Source organism: Macrosteles quadrilineatus, unplaced genomic scaffold (assembly GCF_028750875.1).
Source record: "Macrosteles quadrilineatus isolate MER2022 unplaced genomic scaffold, UCM_ALF_1.0 Scaffold_3__2_contigs__length_128488019, whole genome shotgun sequence".
NCBI lineage: Eukaryota > Metazoa > Arthropoda > Insecta > Hemiptera > Cicadellidae > Macrosteles > Macrosteles quadrilineatus.
In genome coordinates this window covers 45,745,608-45,768,948 of record NW_026542596.1, presented here as the reverse complement: position 1 = coordinate 45,768,948, position 23,341 = coordinate 45,745,608, and the positions used below count along the sequence as shown (strand labels likewise).

The following is a 23,341-nucleotide window of genomic DNA, read 5'->3' as shown; positions in this document are numbered from 1 at the left end:
TGGTTATTTTCCTGAACTCCAAATTACAATCCTTATACAATACTACAAAATAAATAGGAAATAAATTGCATAAGCTTATTAGATCACCAAAGTACTTATTTTAACTAGAATGGTTTTTTTACATAAACCATTTTGCAAATATATATTCAAAGATGTATCTAGAGGATGTTAGTTTGTAAACCATACATTTCCACTAGGTTCTCCCTTCAGTATCACATAGTCAATGGTTCTACAGACATTTACAGGATGTGAACGCAAACATGTAGATTGAACACATGTTAACAGCTAGCAGCTCAGTTACGGGCAAAGACACGAGTCTACTGCTGTGAGCTAATTAAAGCCTAGGGAGTGGAGGGGGAATCATTCTCAGTTCAGTGTAGAACATCTCCCGGTCCAGCGTAGGACCCGTGATCGCGATGTTTCATCTCAAATCAGTGCCCAAGTGTGTGCGATCCTCCCCATGCGAGTTGGGGAAACTACTTAAGGCCTTCGCCCCTGCAGTTCTCCAGAGCAGCAGTGTTCACAACCTCCCCGACAAGCTGAAGGATGTACCCACCGCAGAGAACCCCAGGTTCTTCGACATGGTCGAGTACTTCTTCCACCGCGCTTGTCAGATCGCCGAGGACAAGCTGGTGGAAGACATGAAGGGGAAGATGTCTGTGGAAGACAAGAGGAAGAAGGTGAAGGGTATCTTGTTGGGAATGCAGCCGTGTGATCACATTCTGGAGATAGCGTTCCCGATCAGACGTGATTCTGGAGACTGGGAGATGATCCAGGGATATCGAGCTCAGCACAGTGTTCACAGGACTCCGTGCAAAGGAGGTTAGTGTATTATAATAGTTCACAAAGTGTAAACATCTTAAGCCACTTTTAGGAAACACAATTTTGAGAGGCACCAAATCGAATTTTGGTTTTTGGAGATGAGCGTGTCGTTGAACCGGTTAATGGCTGAAGTTTCGGATAAGGTACAATTTAATTCAGTAGAATTTCAGATTGCCCTGAAAAAGATTGTTGCAACGAATCCGAAACGCCGTCTACAAATTTTTCCAGTTCGACGTAACAATTATTCTCCAGAACTAATATTCGAAAAGCTCCTTTTCTGTAAAAACTTATCATCTAGTTTAAACTTCAAAATCATATAAGCATAGTATTTCAATGAGAAACATCCATAAACGTGCAACGATAAACGCACATTTTTGCAGTGAAGTTCTTAGGTGTATAAAGATCAAGTTTTTTTAAACACTCCATTATCTTATCTTATGGCAAATGTATACAGTTTTTGAATAAGCGATTAGTGGCTGTTTCGTTTGTTCAATGTGAGATACGTTTAGTGCAGTTCCTTCGATACGAAAGTTGTGTGTATAAAAAAAGGAATTTTAGATGCAGATTTTATGTACCCTCTTTAGGATCATGATTAAATATTGATCATCTTTTTCAGGTTATTGTTAATTTTTTCAACGAATCAATGATCTTGCAGTGTATTAATAATCATTAATTTACTTTTATCTGGATTATATCCCAAAGAAGTAAATTCCTCTACATATACACTTATACTAAATAGTTACTCAATGACCCTTTATATAGACTTTAAATACTTCAAAACTTACAGAGAGAAACCTGAGACAACATACTTGTAAGGAGACTATTATTTTCAATTGTTAATGAGTACTATGCATATGTAAATGATGTTTCGTGTTGAAATTCTTCTAAGGCGTCAAGAGCTCCTAATAGGTACTAACAAGAGCTACTAGGAAGTTAATGTTTGGTAGTTTAAGTATTGAGTTGTAGCACGTAAACAGTAGTGTTACATTTCCAACGTATTTACTCTGTCATGAATGTTCAGGTGTTCAAGTGGTTCAAACGCATGTGGGCTTACCCTTAAAATACGCCAAAATACAGGGTGAATAAAATGTCAAGACCCCCTCTCTAATATTTTTGTAAGTAAATATACAGAGATATACTTTAGGTGGTCGAGCAGTCTTAGCAGGAAGTTTCAATTTATGATTTTGGAAATTTTGAGTATCCTCCAAAACTGAGAAATTTTGGGGGCAACTAAAAACTTTTAAATGTAAACCCCCTTCACGTGACGCCTTATTTTGAAGTGTTTACAAAACTTAAAGAATGGTGAAAGCCAGCGTTAGCTATCTCTTTTCTAATCAAAATGGTAACCAATATTACTATTACCTCGATTTTTTTTATCTTTTTAATGTGTAAACTTCAATACATTTGACGGGCTACCATTTTATTCAGTTTATTCACCCTGTATGGTAAATACTGACACTACGAATGTTTGACCACGGATATCTCTTGAATAACCTTTTATTGTGTTAACCGTGTAACGAGGAAAAGTGTTAAATGCAAGCTTTGATTTGTCTTTGGCACAACCTTGTAGCTATTGCATAGGAGTTAATATTCTCACCACGTACACAAGATCTATTATACGTGATACAATGCCAACTCATCCGTGGCAAGATATGTGACAGCCTACTGATGCTTGAGGGCTTCTATTGTCACATGTTGATAGGTAAGAGATACTGGAGTAAGCGAAAGAGATCTTCCAAAAAACACGGCCTTATAAATTTATTTGACATGACGTTAGTATTAAATTTGTTTTTATCTACCGAAGAAAATCGTTTTAGGGCACAACCGTTGACTTTGAATGAAACTAGACACGACATTCTATCTTTAAGTTGTTACTAGTATAACAATGAACACCACTGAAGGTGGCGCTGATGTATAAAAATTATCTCTTTCGAATATGTCAATATTTTGAACGTAACGGTACTGAAAGGGCGACTTATTTTTAAATATGACATCTGGTGTGGCGTATAAATTATTTCTGTGATACTTGTACACCTTAGTGTACTCTGGAAATAGCTCATTTATTTGTTTTATATTTTTGAAAAATACTAGCTACAACGAAACAACTGAGTATTTCAGTATCCAAAAGTTAATTACCTCTCTTACACCACCATTCCACCAAAGGTTATAAAATTAAATTTGCTTTGGGGAATTGTGCTTTCGTCGTCAAAAAGACATTAGCTGGTGATTTTTTAAACAGTGGTTGTAGAACGCTATTATTGTGCTGATTTTATGAAAAAATAACTGGGACCCTAAAGCTTATAGAATCTGTAATTAATAAAACATCTACATAGAACGCTTTCACATATTGTTACTAAATTGTATTTTAATAAATGTAGCAAACTTTATCGATTAACAAGATAGTCAATGATACAACTAAATGAATCAGCTTAAATTTATATCAATTTAAGTCAATTTACTTACACTCAAAAATATGTATGTGTTCTTCTATACATAATACCACTACTAGCTACTGAAAATACATTTAGCGTAACAAAGTTGTTAACCTACATATAAACAATGATTTAGATTAAAAGCAATGTTTGAAAAAGATGTCTCTATGACCTTTCTGAGAAGAGGGTTGGAAAACAACAGACGATATTAAGTTAGGTTTGTTAAAGTTTATGGTCTGCATATTTTCTTTCTTACAGCTGCTAACGAAATACCTCAAAATTAAATCTATGGAGACAAATTATTGAGACTAAATATAATTTTAAAATACACTGTCTTTTATGTGGATTACCCTTCTTGAAATAACGTTGAAGAACGCCAGATAAAATATTATTTGTGGTACATTTAATTTTACGACACTTATGTTATTTTAAATAAACCCCCCAATAACGAAATCAACCCTACAAAGTACTTAACCTACTTGGAAAAAGTAGAACATAGTAATTTCAAAAAAGAAACTGTCTCCATGACCCTTCTTAAAATAAATTTGGAAAACATCAGACAAAATTAAGTTTCAGATCTCTTAAGGTTTGTGACGTATAAACAGCCCAATTATAAGAGAAAGGTTAGATGGTATCACAGCAGGGGTTCGCAAGATTGGAATCTTGAGACTAACTTGTCATTCCCAGCCGTCGCCAACTTAGACCACTTTTATCTCTTATTAATTAATCTAAAGTTGTCTCATTTAAGTTAATAGGTAAACTATATTATTAAGCTAACCATTTATCAAATTAAAATTAATATATTTAATTTAAAGAAAGTGATTTTTATTGTAAAAAACGTGTTGAATGTGATTGCTGATGCTGCATAAAATTGATTAAATTTTGCTACAAAATTATGTTTTATTGCTACTACAGTTACGTTTTGTATTTTTGTATTTGAAACTTTAATCTTCATAACCATGATAGTAATGGTAATTTTTTTCAATTTACTCGACGTTTTAGTCAGTGCTTTAGAGGCTAGCTTTTACATTGCTTCTGACGATTTAATTAAATACCCCCGTCGCAGCAAACCTGCATACTAAGCGAATTTCCATTTACCCGGCTTGATTTCTACTAAAATATTCCCTATAAATTTTCAGATTTATTTCCTATTTAAATAACATTAATTTTAGTGAGTAGTTAGGTTTGCTGCTACGGGGAAGATGTTGAGATGTGTTTTTTTCAATTGAAATATTGATAGCTTAGTATGAAATAAACCAAATTGCCAAATTTGATTAAAATATATCCATAAACAAGCAAACAAGAACAGTTTATTTATTCTCCATAATAATAACATGGGAATTTTAAATTTACAATTTTTTAAATTTTCTCCGTAGTCAATGAACATTCAAAAACACTTCAATATATCAAATTATTTGTTTTTTTAAGCTCTTCAAAATGGTCTAGAGAGAAATTTAGAAATTTTAAGTTTTTAGGGTCAAAAATGAGAAAAACCCATTTTTACCCCATAAAACCCCCCATAAACCCCTGATCCCATGGTCCGATTATGCTGGTTTGCGAACTCGTTCGAATAAATGTAGGTTTACACGTTTGTACCAAATTTCATCAAAATCGGATCAATTTTGCTCGAGTTATCGCGCTAACGGACACATATATAAATATATATATATATAAATATATATATATATATATATATATGAATTTGAACGGATGGTGTTTTTGGCCTCTGGGGACCTCAAAACGAAAAAGAAAATCGGTCCCGGGTCTAGGTCTTACCATGAGACCTACGGTAATAGCTTATTCCCTATATGGGAAATTCGCTAAAAATAACATTTATTTACGACGATGAACTATGATCAGGCATGAAGCCAATGCATCATTTGTGTGGTGGAGTACATTGAACAAATAAATAAAGTTAAGTAGGGAGAGTAGCCCGACAATTACAAAATTTACGTAATATTATTTGTTATAACGTTTTGCGTTGCTTATACATTTTAATTTTATTATTTCCTTATATTTTCCTCTATTACGGATTGAGAGGCTATTTATTGAAGTGAATATTATACAGATTGACCACGTCACAAATACTGTGTAGGATTTTGTCTATAATACCACTAGGTTCCAGGACCCAGAAAGTTTTGTTTTTTCCGTACTGATTAACCAAATTACATAATCAATTACATCATTCGTGTTCAGAATCAGTTGAACCAACAACCTTCAAGTTGGATCACTTTATCCACTGGCCTAAACAGATAATTATTACTACACCTCGCTTACAACAAAACTAACTGTAACCATTGTAGTCACGGATGAACGATTCAAACAGATTCATCCATGGAGACAATACTCTGGCTAACAAACATGCTAGTTTACACAACAGTCTGTGCTGAAGTCATTAGTACAATTACACTGTCTGCACTACTTCCTTGTTGTAGCTGGGTACAATACTAGCTGTAGTAACTAATAGAATCTAAAACATATTCAAGTTAAAATTTATTTTGAAACTTGAATGATTTTTCATAAAGTAAAATATGAAAAATGAATTGTAATTTCCATTAACGAAACCCAACATAAAATAATTAAAAAGACTAAAATGAGGACCATATGCAAACGTTTTTCTTTTACTGTCATATTTAAGAATAATAAACAACATGGTGACTTGGCCTATGTAAAATGGACATTTACTGGATTTTATGTCGATCGTTGGGACATTGACTTTAGAACAATCCAATTGTAATCGTTGTCGTTTACATTTTGTTTCACTAGTTTAGGTAAATCTCTTGTATTTTGACATTATTATCAACACCACATGAACAATTAAGGTAAAAAGGTAATTTGTGTAAAAACACAAATATTAGACACATTTTAAATATTGCGAACAAATAGTCAAAGTCACTCTGGTATTTTTCTGCTGAAATATTCAGTCCAAGCGACACCGTCCATCTGTTTGCTACTTGATTCTCGGTTCTATTCTGGGACGCGACCACCTTATTGTCTGAGCATAGAGCCAAGAATCTGCAACAAAATAACCGCGTTAATCAATTAATATAAGGTGTGTCAGCATAGATGGCATTAAGGAAAACCTACCGTGAATAGTAGTGTTGAAACTTCAATTTACTATACTTATAGTGTTGGTGTGATGTGATGGTTAATGGAAGTGTTTTTGGTAGGAAAATGAATTTACTTCGTACCAACCTCTACAATAAGGGGTTTGGTTGCCTTTCGGTAATCAAACCTAACCCATACTCCTTGCTGAATAAATCAAGGTTTATCTTATTCTAGACGCTAGAGTAGGGAATGGATTTTTACCAGGTCTGATAAATGATACTCCACAGCAACATTACGAATAGTTAAGACGAAATCCTAGCAGAGGAAATTTGTCTATTATAATAGATACTATTTAATACTATTTACTACTATACTATTATTTTATTTACTAAAATACTATTTAATACTATTTGTATACTAAATATAGGCTTTACCTTTTTCAATTCAGCTCAAATGGTGACAATGACGCTACTTCAGCCGATATTTTGTGTCTGACTATGGCATTGCGATCCACCATTTGAGCTGGATTGACGAAGGTAAAGCCTACTTTAAGTAACGTTGCAGCTCAGGGGATAAATTTTAATACTTTAATAGCTTAGTTAAACAAAAATTTTTTTAGTTCCAATTTAGCTTATGATTAAAAGGTTTTCTAAAAATTCCAGTGTTTTAAATGTTAGATACAAAATAAGTAAACATTATGGACCATCTGACATGACATGGCCTGGAAACACTGTCACTTTGACAAAGCTAATTAAATCCTATTAGTAGAAAAACAATCTTTTATTAATAAACAAATTTGGTTTAATTCAGAATTAGTTTAGTTGTCACAAATTTTAACGTTGCATCAAAAAGTCAATGGTAAAAACTTTGTTATTGTTGTTGTTAGTTGCTGCGTGTAGGTGCAACATAAACATGATGTAAAGGCCACTATGACATGTACTGCGGTTGTTGTTGGCACAGCTCCCACCAGGTGGTGTGACAGTCTGCTCAGCTAAGTTTTGCAATCAGGTGACAGGTCAGAGGACAAGGAGGGATCAATGGAATCAATCAGCTGGTGACAACACGCCAGCTGATACTAGTTACTGCCAGAACATTCCTGTAGCAACTTGCAGTGCATATTATATTGTTGCTTGGTTACCTAAAATAGGTAATTAATTATCCTACTCAATCGTAATTCATATAAAATAGCTATTATAAAATAAACGTAAGTGACATAATTATTAGAATGATCTCATCTACGTGTGTGTGTAAATTTATAAAATTGAAGATGCCCGTAATCTTTTTGTTAAACTTTTCTGGTATCTAAGATTTCCATTTTATAGTATTATAAATTGTTTAAATGTTTACAATATTTGTAATATATTTTTGTACAGGTTAAGTGTAAGAAAGGGCAAGGCGGCTCTATAATTGTTTATTATGTTTTTTTTTCATTTCACATCTAGAACAAGGGCTAGTTTATTAATAAACTATCTGTAGTTTATTTTTATTCAATGAGAACTTAGTTCAATGTACCTAGTTACAGACTGCTCTGCTGTCAAAAAATACGTTTCTCTTTTAGTTTTTGTTACTTTGATAGTGACATGAAAGTTGCTGTAGTTTTGCAATAGTTTATCCTTTAGTTTGGTTTGATTACGTGGGTATATTCGACAAGATAACTTATGAATGACAAATGAATTTAAAAGCAGATTAGGTTTCAAGTAGGCTACTTTTAAAATTAACTTCATGTAAATTATAAATCGCTGCCAAGGGAAAATGTTAGGTGGACAGTAATTTTCAATAATTTTGAAAGCCTTATTACGTTGCAATATGTTTAACTCGGAGAATTGTTCCAAAATTACTTCAGTTGCTCTACAGTTCGATGTTTAATTATATATATTATAGGTTCTATTAATAGTCAAAGATTATAGTAATTATACATGATAATATGATTCCAAAATTAACTCCGCATACCGTAACAGCATAATATCAAGGGGGTTTCGTAATTTGCTTTCATTTTGATGTACAGCAGTTTAACTATACTGTGCCAAAGCGTTAATCAACCACTTATTTTAATTCTTATGTAATAGTTGATATACTTCTAAAACCTACGAGTGAATTTATATATGAGTGAAAGTGAGTGAGTGAATAGCTTTATGTCTGACATCATGTAGAGGGTGGGGCAATTAAAGCACCCCAATTTATAAGTAGTACAAACTCAATAATATTAACCCTATGGATATAAATAGCACATCAAAACACAGATTATCTTTTGCCATTTTAACTTAAAAAAGTAATTTTTCCATTTCTTGAGAAATAAATCCTGCAAGTGACGTCCTTGTCCTACTTGACATTCCTTTTTAAGCACTTGAAAACTCCATCAAGTACTCCTCCAGCATTTCTTCAGGAATCACTTAAGTTTTTGGACAATTCCTAGCCTCGGTTCAAGGAAATCTGTGGGGTGATTTTGAAAAACCTCTAACTTCACGTAGCTTCTTAGAACAACCCCCCCCCCCTCCCAAAAAGGAGCCAACTTAACGCTTTCAGCTACAAAAGCTTCCTGGCAAATCTCTTTGGACTTTCAGTTACTGCAACTCGCACTCTTTCAACATTTGCTGGTGTTCAAAGAGTTTTGCGGAACCTGTCGATTATTTTTAAGGTTTAAGCGTTTATCCTAAATAATTTTACCCAGTTCACCATTGTTTTCCAATCTGGAACAGTGCCATGTTGACCAAGGATGGAATGTGGTCCAAACAATATATGGGTTTTTGCACAAGAATCACTATTTTAAAAATAAGTTTCCTTATCAAAATCTCAGTGTTAATAGCCTCAGGCATAATATTTACTAAAATGGCATAGTTTATTTGATGTTATAAGCACAGCTGATCATTCGTTGTTGCAACAATTAACATGTGACAGCTAAAACAAATTGCCAAAACATTTCCTCAGTCTGTATTAATAGCAAAAAATGAATTTAGTTTCTATTTTTAATAAGAGGTAGAGGGATTAGTGTTAACCCAGGTAAAACAGATATTCAAGATTGTATAGTAATTTTTACCATGTGATGCATTTAATATCTTCTTAGTAATACACAAAATAAAACAAATAGCGACTGTATCTTTTTTAATTTATTATGACAAAGAAATTAATTTCTCAGATGACCATTTCATAAATTTAAGTAATGAGGACTCCATAAAGTAAGTTCAAGGGGAAATCCATAGAAATTACGTGACAAAAATAACTCTTATTAACTGCCAAAGTTTCAAAACAAACTTTGGACTGTTTTTCTAAGACAAGTTAATAAAGTAAAAGTTAATAAAGCGCCAATAAACAACAAACTTTAACTATTCAAACACCTTAGTGCGTCTTGTGATCTCTAGAGTCTTGGCCAAATTGGAATACTTTTAACAACAATTTATCTTAAGACTTCTCAGTACCTAAGAATGTTAGTAGGACTACATATGGCCATTTCGAACATTATTCAATGTAGCTTTCAAAGACACTATTATTATAAATAGACAATTTCCGATTATTCTAGACAATAACTTTATTAAGAGTGGATCCTTAACAAATAATTGAATGTGATTTCATTGGGAAGAAACTAACAGTGAAAATAACTCGATTCATGTCTACGTTTTGTCACTATATAGCGTGAGTGATGGCACCTGTCTCCTGGCTCTCTATCTACCTGGGAAATAGCCAATGATTTAAGGCACGGGCTAGTCCCAGGTGGACCCGGTCATTGGACAGGATCCATCATACAGACTATAGTAGATGAAGAGGCGGAACGCTAAAAAAGAAAAGGTACAACCAATCAAAGGAATAAAATTAATTTGGCTTTACGTTGATGTTAAAAATGATTTTACGAGCTATATGATTACGATATAAAATTTTTTATTTTGAGGTTCAACCACTTAACAATGATTAATTTGTAGCTCAATAACATGGTTTTTATTTTATTTTAAATAATACAAGTAGTTTGTCATAAATTTATTAAATCTAAAACCCTTTATAACCTTTTTCGTATGTTTCTTCATCTATAGTTTAATTTTGGTATCGTTTAGAAAGCGCTAACGTTTAACTTTTTTGGTTATAATATTAGATTAAAAGCTTTCATTTATATCAGTCGATTTGATTTACATAGTTATTAAAATAATTAAAACACCAAGAAGCAAACAATTTACGAAAAAAACTACCGCTTCGTAATTCGGACTGTAAAAAACCCTCAAATTTACATCAGATGCTTCATTAGGAAATTACATGTATACGATTGTTTAATCTGTTTTGTGGACTTTAAGGTTGTTTTCAATAGTTATTTTAGCAAATAATAGCACCATTCCAAAGGCAATATTTTAGATGTGTCTTTGCTTTCAACCGAAGCTTCCTCTATTCAACACCTGAGAGTGTTCCAGTCTATAAATAGCAAACATCTTTGTTTGTCTTTGCGCAATCTCGGCCTCCTCCTCACTTTCAATTCGATTCTATTTATAACATTTTTCTTTTGAACTTAGTGAAAATTTACAAAAAGTTCAATTTCACCTCGTAGATCTGCTAAAATGGCAATTATAATGCATCATAGTTTGTTAATTAAGTTTTCATAAAGTTAACTATGCTTGCCGCCGTTATATTGTAGAAAGACTTTGGATCATTTCCATCCATTTAAAGCACATTATGAATATTGATGTTTGAATGATAGGAATTCGTTTAATATATTCATAAAAATATTATTTCCAATGTACCGTAAATCAAACACCATATCGGTTCTATAACGAGAATTCATCAAATGCTTAACTACTTCACTAACTACCTACTTCAGCTAAATTACACCGCACTTCAATAAGTTAACCACTCATCATAAGCACTGAAATGAATAAGTTCCTTCGCATGAAAATGTCACGATAATTTTGGTCAACAGTGACAATTAAAAATATTGTTCGGCACTATCCTTAGCCTACTTAGTGTCACATAAATCGTTTAACTTAACTTAAGATTCTTTTCTTCCAAACATTACCCTAACAATTACAGTGGTAAAGCAGATATATATCATATGGCTTCATTTTTACAAGAAACGCAGGAATGCGTTCGCTTGCCTAAGTTTAAGTTATAAGTTTAGCCTAGACTAATGGACATTGCAGTTATAATTGGGCGACTGAGAAGTCTCGGCAACAAGTAAGCTTTATGACAAATGACTGTCCATTATCCATTAGTCATTAGTACAAGTAAACAAACTTCTCACAACTTAAGCTCCAATAACTGAGAGATTATGAAAACGTCTAACTGTATTGTAATTTATAGCGAGAAAGTAATTGTAATACATGTAATTTTAATATATGACGAGCAAGGGATTTTTAACTCATTTAAAATGCGTGCAAACTGTTGAATGAATTAATGTTTCAAGAATGAGATTTAAAGGTTGAACATTGATATAGGTAACCAGTTTTTATAGAATTTTATACATTTGAAGATTAAAATCATTATTGAATCTAACCTAAGGATTGTTAAGATTCAGAAGCTGTGGTAATGATTTGGAGTGGTGACAATAAGGTTGAACTAGAAGAATTCCTTGGAGTTAAAAGATTTTTTTTTTAGAAAAATATCCAATAGAAATGTTAAGTTTGAGCACATTTAATATTCTCTATCAGAATAGTATTTATATTTAGTCATATTTCGGATCCACTGCTGAGGAAATTTCCAAAGAAAAATATGTATTGTTTTCCTGGGTTGTAATACAAGTCAATTAAAACTTGTACAATCGTGTTCTTATGTTTGAATTGAAACCTGTACAATCGCGTTTATTTTAATTGAAACCTGTACAATCGTGCTTATGTTTGAATTGAAATTTGTACAATCGTGTTTATGTTTGAATTGAAAACTGTACAATCGTGTTTATGTTTGAATTGAAAACTGTACAATCGTGTTTATGTTTGAATTGAAACCTGTACAATCGTGTTTTATGTTTGAATTGAAACCTCTGCAATCGTGTTTATGTTTGAATTGAAACCTGTGCAATCGTGTTTATGATTGAATTTCATTGATCACTTGTTGAATGAGAGGTAAGTTCACAAAAAAATAATTTTTACCCTTAACATTTTAATAATTTTTTGTATGCATATTCATATTTTTGTTTGAAAAAATATTATCAACCCTTGAGATATTTTAAATTGTCCGTTTAGGTTTTAGTAAAGCTTCCCTTTACTTAATATCAATATGTTATGCATCCTGTGGTTATTGTCCATTAGCACTATGAATTATTGCCTATCAATCTTATATATGGGTGTATAAATCCCCAAAGGACACATTCCATACATTTGTAATCTGAAACTATAACTGCCTTTGTCTATGTCACTTCGTCAATGAATTTATGTAATGAGGTTCATTGGGAACTTTGAAATCAATTTTTGCAGTTCAAAGCATTATGATTCTCCAAATAAAAATTATCAGGTATTTTAGCTCCTTCATTTGTTTTAATTAATCAGTTTGGTTTAATTTATCTAGGTGGAATAAATTTATTTTGGGTTATATTTATGATTTAAGCTATCAGAGGATATTTTAATTTAAATAAGAATGTATTATTATCACGAATTGATATGGAGAATTAATTTAAATGTATATAACCCGAATATGAGTGCAGGATGGCTGTAGAAAGGTGTGGAAAGCTCTGTGTATGATTGTTACTGAATGAGATAATTTCTTTCTTAGACAGGATTTATTGTAAGCCCGATTTGCAATTACATGAACAACCACAGCTGGTTCCACTTTTAAACATCCAAAAAGCTAACTAAATTTTCTCAGGATGGACTATCAGAAAATGTTGTGTAGTATTCAATTACTGTGTAATGTAGGATTTATAAAACAAAAACAAAAATCTAGGTACGTCCTGAACTAATAACGGTCTGTTTAGTCTAAATATGGAAACTAGAGAAGACTCAATAAAGCTTGTAAGCATTCACGTTAATTAATCGAGTTCGCATTGTATATAACATAACTTTGTATTAGTTATAAACTTTATAAATTTAATCTAACGTGTTTTACTCATTTATACTGTAGATATTTTACCACGTATTGCATCAGCTTTCCATGGACGTATATTGACCATTAATCAAAACCTCTCAGACCCAATTTCCGAGTAAGCCGCAGCCTTATACAAGGATCCTTTTATAACCCGCAACCACGTCAACAATACACTTTCTTACTTACTTAACTTCATAACTACCATTAGTATGTCAAATATAGTGTGTAATCGATAACAACAACTATTCCTTTATTGGCACACGCCATCGAAAACCGGAAGGAGATAAGTGAAAAAGTTTGAATGTATTGTTAAAAACATTCCTAAACAAGTAGAAGGACGACATCATTGAATTACACTCTAACTAAAATCTAGAGTTTTGTTTTCTCAACCTGTTGCCAATTACGTGAAGAACTCCGATTTGCTACTTTGCTAAGTTAATACTGTACCTTAAAATACTAAATCTGTCACGTTAACTATTTTTACAAGGTTAACACATGTCTATTTTGACACAGTTTTACAAATATTCATTTTCACAGGAATGCTTTCCAATTTCTGAGCGGTGTAATTTTAGCATGTTGTCAATCAAACCTTTTGCCACCTCCTGATAACAAGCCAAACTCTATGCTTGTGACACTTCCTCGCCCAGAATATTGACAATGTTATCAAACATGTAAATATACATACCTCCACCATACCTACACAATACACCTCCCCAAACCACCACCTCCTTCATACATACACACCTACGTATAGTGATTGGCAATAGGTATAAAAATAAGCAATGCCATCAAGTGACAACCTTTTCATTTTGATCTTTTGTCGTAGGAACTGACGATAATGATAATCAGCTTGTGATAGTTACAGATGCACAGATTCCGAGTATTGGAAAATACGTAAACAAAAGAAAAGGGAAAGATCAAAATGCATTATGGATCCATTCACAATTATTTCTAAGATTAGATAGAAACCTCCGCTGTGATTTAAAATAGGTCTTCAAATAGCAATTTGTACCTATCCATCTGACTCTCGTTATTTTACTCTTATATGATCGGGACGTTGTTGGATTTCCTAGAAATCGGATAACCGAAATATGGGAATATTTTTGTGGAAATCTATCCAGGTAAATGAAAATTCACAAAGTCTGCAGGTTTGCTGTGGTGGGGGTAAATATACATGTAACAATAACATTTAGTATGTCACTTTTAAAGATAGCTATGCTGCTTTAAACCTTAGTCAAAACGCCTCCCTAAAAGTTAATATTTTAAAAAATTAGTTTACAATCTACTATAATCATTAATTTTTTTAAAAGGTTAGATATTAGTGTAATGGAAATAAAATGATTAACAATATAATGACTAACATTACAAAACAAAACTATTATGAGGTACATACCTTCACGTAAACAGTTCAACAAAGTAGGGGCCAAACTGATGTTTTGTCAAAAGATCACAATAATCGTGAAGGGTTTCTTAAGTGACTTTAATACAATATTAAACTCGTACTTTCAATGACTCGCTTTGACATTGACTCATTAAAACTTGACTGAACAAACCTTTTCCAATAAGATAGTTTGAAAACATTTGTTTAACGATATTTTGATTCGATCAAAAGACAAAACAATTTGTCTCTAGGAAAGTTGTTGAAGGACAACAAACAGCAAAACTTTAAACCAACTCAGTTTCCAGCGGCACTTTGACGCTGGTTAAATTGAAATTCTTTACAAAAACGATACTTCTTTATTTCTAAACTTCTGGATGAACGAGATCGCTTGAGCTTCACCCTCTGAAAGTTTTTTTTTACATTTTGAGAAGATGTTCTTAGAAACAATTAGAGATAGTAAGTTAGAATATTGTCTACGGAGTAAATATGTTGAAAAATTGTCTTCTTTCAAAGTTAGCTTACTTATCAAGAAAAATCTTGTGAATATGAAAGAATGCTTCATAACTAATTTTATATCATTAACAGTTTTTTACCCTGGAATCTTTTAATATCTATAACAGTAGAATTGAACTCAATCTTGCATTTGTTGAGTAACAAATGAAGATTATAACTTTACCTTGAAACGTTTACAATAAAAGTTGTAAAGACAAACTACCTAGGGGTACGAAATAAATTAAACATGAAATATGATATGAAATAAATTTAGTATTTCCTTAAACATATGTTTGCAGTAATGACTTATAGGAAATCGCAAACATTTTGATTGGTCACCCCCAAGAAAATTAACCGATTTAATAGGAATATCTAGGGATAATGAATGATCATCTGATGGAAATCGACAACAATTTACTATCTTTAGATCATGTATGTTATTATTTGAGCTAGTTTATGCTGTCGCGAATATAGTTTTCATATGCAAAAGACTTTTACACTAGTATTTTTATTTTAGATGGTTCTAAACTGGACCCAGTAAGTTCCTGGTCATCGGGCTTTAAATAGCTTAATACTTTATGAATAAAAAGACTTGTTCAAATACCACCTTTTAAACCCAAAAAAAGTAGAAAATATTTTATAAATATGTGGAGAGAATAAATACTCTTGTAAGATTTAAAACGAAAAATGTGGGCTCCATGCAATAGCTAATTTACGATTATCTTAACCTATTAAATTATTATTGTCTAATGCATGCGCCCCACTTTTTTCGTTTCTGTTAGAGACCGGATTGAAAATAAAACTGTTCTTTGAAATAACCAAAAAGAACAAAGCTTCCTGCTCTCAATTTTAAAGAACATCCTACCACAGTATTACATAGTTGCACATTATTTTATATTATTAAAACTTTAGCACATCTAACTAATCTAGTACACCATACTAGTTTAGTTATAGAATATTTGACTAAATCAATTAATTTCTAACTGACCAATAGTAGGATTCTTATAATAAGAACTATGCTCAAAGTCCAATACAATTATGTTGCAAACAATAATGTACCTGGAAAATTGAGCTTATCACAAAACACATGAGCAAAACCAACCAAAACAACATTTCAGAAGTAATGATGCGTGTCTACTAACCATTCATTAATCGTTGAAACAGACACATTGGGATGGTTCATTAATAATTTCAACATCACTCCACCTTTGCTTTATCTTGGTTACGTGGAGATACAACAACTTCTGTATCCAATAGTCAAAGGTTAAATCAAAATATGTTGATCACTGGACACTCGTGTTAGTGTTATTAATTAACCTGATTGACTGACAACATCGTTAGTTCTGGATAATACAGGTTTACATTGGGAAATAAGGAAAATAATTAAATCTGTTTAACTGCATCCATTGTTAATGGAAAATCAGTAGGATGCAAAATTTCTTTCTAATGGTTGAGCTAAACTATTTCAATGTGACATTTGAAATAGTTTAATGTATAATGTATGATTTTAAATTTAACTAGAAACAATAATCTTTCCAATATCAAATATATTTTAAATGCTGTGTTTCAAAATATCTCAGCAGATATTCTATTGGCGGTCCGGATATTATCAGGAAATTAACTGTTTTTGTGGGTTCCAACAAAATTGGACCTTTTTATCTGACCAGAAAATATTGTTTCTAACTTTGCCCGGAGATCATGATTGGAGTGTTTGTGTACTGTAACTCTGCATAATTTTAAAACATTAATACAAATTTTAAAGTTTGTAACTAAATATATCCAAAATCATAACTGTAACTTTACTTTCACTTAATAATATCGCTACTCAAAATCTTTGATTGATTAATAAAGTTGTGCAAAGAATAAATTCTCTGTTAGAATAAAGTCATAAAATCGACATAATATTACCTGCAGCTTTTATGATTCCATGAAATATGAATTCCTTGATCTAAACCGACCATGATAAATTTTTAACATACTGTATTTTCAAAAACCCCTTATGATGATGTGTCTATATTTTGAAGATTTTTTCTCAAAATTAGTTGATTATATAAGACAAGTATAACCATTGTATAACAAACTTTTCTTTAGAATGTTCAGCTGTTAAGTCTGTCAATGTTTTTGGATTCTTACTGTTTTTTTACATCTTTGCAAAAATGTACTACTTAGTTAGGAATGTTCACCCCTTTCTCCGCCTGAGTTAGACAGGTTAGACAGTCCATTTTTATAAGTTTGTAATGAAATTTTGTTTTTTTACAGTACAAAATTTGAATCACCCAACATAAATTGTTGATTTCTTTTTAACTGTTAGTAATTTCTTAAATTGAATACATTCTACACTATTCTATCAATTATAGGATCTGATTCATAGAGGCATATTGTTGACAACATAATAAAATACACACGGAATGCAGGTATTCATTTATCTATATACATATAAATCACATAAATAAATAATTAGCAAAATTGTAATTCACAAAATATGTTTTTTTTTTGTACTTTTATTTGTAGAAAGTTTATAAATGGAAAAGTTCAATTTACTTAAATTCTACACTCGTGATAAATTTGGAAATAACAAAGACTAAGTAGACTTTGGATGAGTTTCATTATTCGGCGTCAAGTAGATGAGAAGGGAATGTACCGGTGAAATCTACTTAGATATTTACTTGGCGCTTTATCTCATCCAGCATTGTGAAATGTGAAACTCGGAAAACATTAACAGTTTACTTTAAAGTTACACTCAGTCTGTCACAATATATTATCCCTCTCTTTATTCACTCCATTTAGATTCTTTTATATTAGTTTTTTTAACAACATTCTCTTTAATGTTTGTTTTATTTTTTTATTTTTTTTCTTCCTCATCCTGATTCAATATCTGTTATTCTATCTTTATTTTGACAACACAAAAACCATATAATCCTCCTCAAAAATGTACAAGATTTTCTAGAGTCTTACATTTTAATATTATAATACACAGTATGTGTCGGTAATCTGCACTATCCTAATAAATTGAAGTGCACATAGTTATTACATAGAAAACTGTGAGGAAATAACATAAAATAACTATAATGAAATACAACGGTAATGGTATAAATAATAACAATTAATTAATAACTCATAATTTTTAAATTGTGGAAAAGAAATTTAACATTACCTTTCCTTGAATAATTTATGAAAATTTAATTTATTTTGTATATTAAATCAATGGTGTTATCATTCAAATAATTTAAATTGTTTGTCTTCATTTTGTAGGCTACATAGTCAAAAGATTCTTTTCACATTGCAGCAACTCACAAATCAGTTGAACTTCCAAACAACGGCACTTCCAAATTGTTTAGCAAGTATAAACAATTTAAAACGACACTTATTCCCAAAATGTTATATTCATTAGACTATATTAAAAGAATTAAGCATGTTATAACTTGTATTTTTTACCAACTATTTGACGAAAATATGTATATTTTTATATCATTTAGGAAGTTAATCTATTTGTTTATTATTATAAAATGATCAGTGATCATAAATAAGTTTATTCTTCTTCTTTGACAATCACTGACTATCCATAACTAGAAGTGAAGCATGTACTCGATCCGTGGCAAATGCATGGAATCCAGTCAATACTGTTTGGGTCAAATTTAATTTCATCATTTTTTTCCTTGTAGGTCCTAAATTGATTTAATATCTATTACTTATGCATGATCTCATTTCAGTAATATTATTAAAGGCTTAAAACCCCAAAGAATTATTTTAATTTAAAATGTTGAACCTTTGAACCGTTCTGGTTCTATAGGTTCAATATAGGTCAGATTATTTTGAACAAAAACGTGTTACAAAGCGGGACAGTCTGTAATAGCGATAAAAATAAACAAAGGTAATTGAAGAGTTTCAAAATTAGGGTGAGGGAATCAATGCATAAATACTTGAAACCAATAACTATTTAAAAAATTCAAAATTAAAATAAACCTAAAAACATGTTTGAGTAAAATAAAGTAATTAGTTCAATACAACATAAAAAACACAACATGTTCCTTCAGTAAATAACTCTTCTTACCAGCCGAAACTATTATAATTTCATTAATTTTTAGGTTTATAAAATGATTATTGTAACAGTAAAAATCGTGACTTTAAATTATTTTTATTCAGGGATTATTACAGACATTTTCTATCAAAATTAGTAAAAAACTAGTTTCAAGGATGTTTTAGGATTCGGAACCTGTTTCGTCCTCATATGAAGTGGGCTTCCAAACAAAAACATAAGGATCGCCGTTCTCGCTCCCGACATCTCAACTAGTCTCAAAGACTGGACCTGAGGAAGGGATCAAATTTTAGATCCCGAAACGTCGTGAAAACTTTTTTGATTATGATGGAAAATTACCATAAAATAATCTAATAAATAACGAAAACTAACCATCCCCGAAAATGAGTTACAAAATAGTTACTACTACAAAAAGTTCAAGTCTCAAAATAATATCTTTCCTCATAAAAGACGAGGACAAACCGTGATTATGGTGATTTGTCAGCAGAGATCATCCTGAGACAAATGATAACGAGGAAGAAATATGAATTGAAAATGTTGTTGACGAGAAATGGATTCTCAAAGTACAATCAAGATACATCATTACATTACTGTCTGAGGTAAAGGAGGGAAACTTTGCTCCGCAAACTGTTACCAACTTCTCGCGGGATTGTTGATTTTCACTTCCATTAGATAGTGATTATATCGCTCCAGATTTGCCGCTATAAAGTTTTAATCACGTCGTTGTTTTGTAGCGTGAAATGTTTTTAGTGATTCAAAGATTTGTTCTATGGAATGTTTCTTTAATAAAACAGTGTATCAACTACGTATTTGGCCATTGATTAGTGTATGAGTGTTCTTTGCGTAAAAGATAATGATGATTTGAAAAAGAGTTTAAAAGATTCTCTTGATTAAAATATCTTTGAAATGTGTCTAGTACAGTTCTAAGATTATATCTTGATCGTGGGCGTTTAGTGTTGACTGAATGGGGAATATTTAAAATAGATAATAAAGTTATAATATAGGGCACAAAACAAATAAGAATTAATAAAATTAGCAAAGAAGAAACTGAAGACATGATTCCTTCCTGAGAAATTCGCCACCTAGGTTGCTAGCTGAATTACCTCCTAAATCCTTGAGTTTTTCTGGAACAAATTTGTTTTTGACTAATGTAATTGATTCGTTTTTTAGTAGTTTTTAGTAGTCTGACTAGCTATTTCCATAGGCAGCATCTGAAGACTTTTGCTGAATAGGCACATACAGCATTTTAACTATACAGTATCTTTATAATTTTATCGTTTTAATATTTTATCTTTTTTATTTATCTTAGCTATTTTTCAACTCATCCCTCTTCCATGTTTTAGATGTTGACAGAATGTTTAGGAACAAGCTGAAGGCATTATCAGCTCCGGTGATGTCATCTTACATTTTAAAATAAATGCCTCTTCCACAGCTTCCCTTTTCATATGTACAGAGAAAAGCTGCTTTAATGACACTTATCCTTTTATGTACCTCTCCGAGACGTTTTTACGAGACATAGCGTTTGTAGCATTTGCTATTTGGAAAGCATTTTATCCTCTCGTATTTTCAATCACGGTAAATCTCTCAAACATCCTCTACAAGGTTTTAGGTTCTGACAAGGTTATTTCAGGTGATTTGAGCTTTTGTGGGATTTCTTATATAATCAATAACGTATTTTTAACACTGTTTCCTCTTGCAGGTATCCGTTTCTCACTGGACGTGTCACGTGACGAGGTGAAGGCTTTGTCTGCGCTGATGACATTCAAGTGCGCCTGTGTGGACGTGCCCTTCGGTGGCGCCAAGGCGGGCATCAAGATCAACCCAAAGACCTACAGCGAGCACGAGCTGGAGAAGATCACCAGGAGGTTTACTCTAGAACTGGCCAAGAAAGGCTTTATTGGTGAGTAAAACCAGTGACTTTGGATAACAGTTGAAATTCCATTAGGATGATAAAGCTGTAGGCAGTTTTAGAATAACAATTAACATATTTGAATTTACTCACCAACAAATTTTCCTGGTGTCAATGAATAATGTCTGATACGCGAACTTTTTCATCAAATACCGAAAGGACATTGTATTGGACACTATAGAATCTTTTATGTCGAATCAACTATCATAGTATCGAGTAATGGAGAAAATGTACGTAACACTATTTTGTGAGTGACTCTTTCAACCATGTTCTATTTTACAAAGAATTGACTACAGCCGATGCAGTAGATGGGATTTTTACTTCAGTATTCAAAACAAATTCGTTTTTTTTAACTAAGAAATTGAAATTTAATTGTCTATAGCAACAATTTAAATATGACAAGACTTTATTTTCATCAGTATTCACGTGAGATTTATCTTTCCTTTCTTGCATCCTTGCGGACTCATAATAAGTCAAAGATTATGTTGCTGTGTGATAATTTTTCCATACTTAAATACATACAAGACAGCTTTTGAATGGATCCAATATGGACAAGTAATTGGTTAAGAAATAAAAACTCGACTAAAATAAAGTAACTTATGTGTATAATTTTCTCAGTAATAGTTTTCTGATGTCACACTGACTAATCGTGATAGATATAACATTTTTCTGTGTTAATGGTAATACCATATTTTACGACGCATATGAATTAAATACAATATGGCTTAGCAAAAATGTATTCCATGATTGCCTGCAAATACAATATCTCTAAAGTAATTAATTTATCACCCATGTTTTAATTTTTTGCGAAATTACCAAAAGATTTTTTTTTTAATACGCTTCTAAGTTTTGTTAAATGGATTTATTTCCTGTCCAAAACTTTGTTTTTATAGATTATATAAAATGAATAACAATCTAATAACTCGTTCAAACCAAAACTAGTTACAAATAGTCATGTAAGTGTAGAAAATTTGATTAAAAATCTGTAAATACCCATACGTAAATACAGTTAGTACATACTACCAATTATTAATTTATATCCATAGAGTAAGTCAACATATCAGTGTTGTTATTGAGGCTCTATGAGATGTTCGAGGCACTGCACGAAGGCATATCTTGTCATCTCTAATGATCCAATAACTGGAGATCCCCTCATACATAGCGATCAACTCCAAACCACCTTCATAACATCCATACCTTGACTTGTGTTTACATTAGCATCATATTAGGTATTTGGTGCTTCACTCAACAACCACTGACCATAAGATAAATTGTTGGTTTACTTTTGTTTTATGAGTGAAATTATACTTAATTATAACCTTAAAAATACTTGACATTGAAGAAAATTATGTGTGCATTCGTAAACATTTGCTCTTCTTCTCTAAGGATATAGATGGATCCAAATACTGCTGGTCTTGTTCCAGTTTGACGTTGACCATTTTTTGGACATCATCATTAAATAATTAATAACACTATATGCATACATCGTGAATAAACCTCAGTTATTTTTCATCCAAAGAGATTTATAGTTTTGCACGGACAAACATGTACATAAAATATATATGCATTTGTAATACTTTACTGTGACGTATTATAGTTTAGAGGTGTCTTTCTTAGTAAACGTATAAACATGCTACTATATGCTGCTTTCTTCTTGCAAAAATATCAAGTATTTGCAGAAATACTGTAAGACAAACAAAATAAGACGAGAGTGTTATTTCAAATAGCTTAACCAAATTTTACAACGACTTTTAGTTATAGTTTTTTTTTTTACTTATTGTATCCATTCCAAGATACTAGACGTGTTTGAATTTTACGATGAAAATCAAAAATATCAAACGTGGACAAATGTTTTATAAACTTAACAGTTAATACTGAATAAGTTTTACTTTTACTTCAGGACCGGGAGTGGACGTCCCTGCTCCAGACATGGGAACGGGAGAGCGAGAGATGTCCTGGATAGCTGACACGTACGCTAAGACCATTGGTAAGTACAGTAGAAGGAAACCTTTATTTTTGTACAACGTTTCAATATTCAATATTGATATTATCCATTGTAAACAAAATGCTTGCATAAGAGACACATACAATTAATTTTAACTTGTTAATTATGTGAAATTTATGGAAAGTTTGGAATACAAATTATTTCCGATTTTTTATTTTTTATTTATTTATTTATGTTTAGTGATATGCTGCTATTGAAAATTTGTAACGAAGTCCACTTATCTTTGTTA

The 23,341-nt window shown here is 31.7% G+C and overlaps 1 protein-coding gene across 1 annotated transcript in view; it reads left to right on the top strand.

Annotated features, from left to right (window-relative positions):
* Positions 1 to 384: 384 nt before the first annotated feature.
* Positions 385 to 23,341, top strand: part of LOC128990441 (glutamate dehydrogenase, mitochondrial-like) — a 33,431-nt gene continuing 10,474 nt past the window's right edge. Inside the window, exons 1-3 of the mRNA XM_054412805.1 lie at positions 385 to 822; positions 20,898 to 21,098; positions 23,008 to 23,094. Of these exons, the coding sequence (XP_054268780.1) occupies positions 417 to 822; positions 20,898 to 21,098; positions 23,008 to 23,094 (694 nt within the window). The 5' untranslated portion in view covers positions 385 to 416. The remainder of the gene's footprint in view (positions 823 to 20,897; positions 21,099 to 23,007; positions 23,095 to 23,341) is intronic.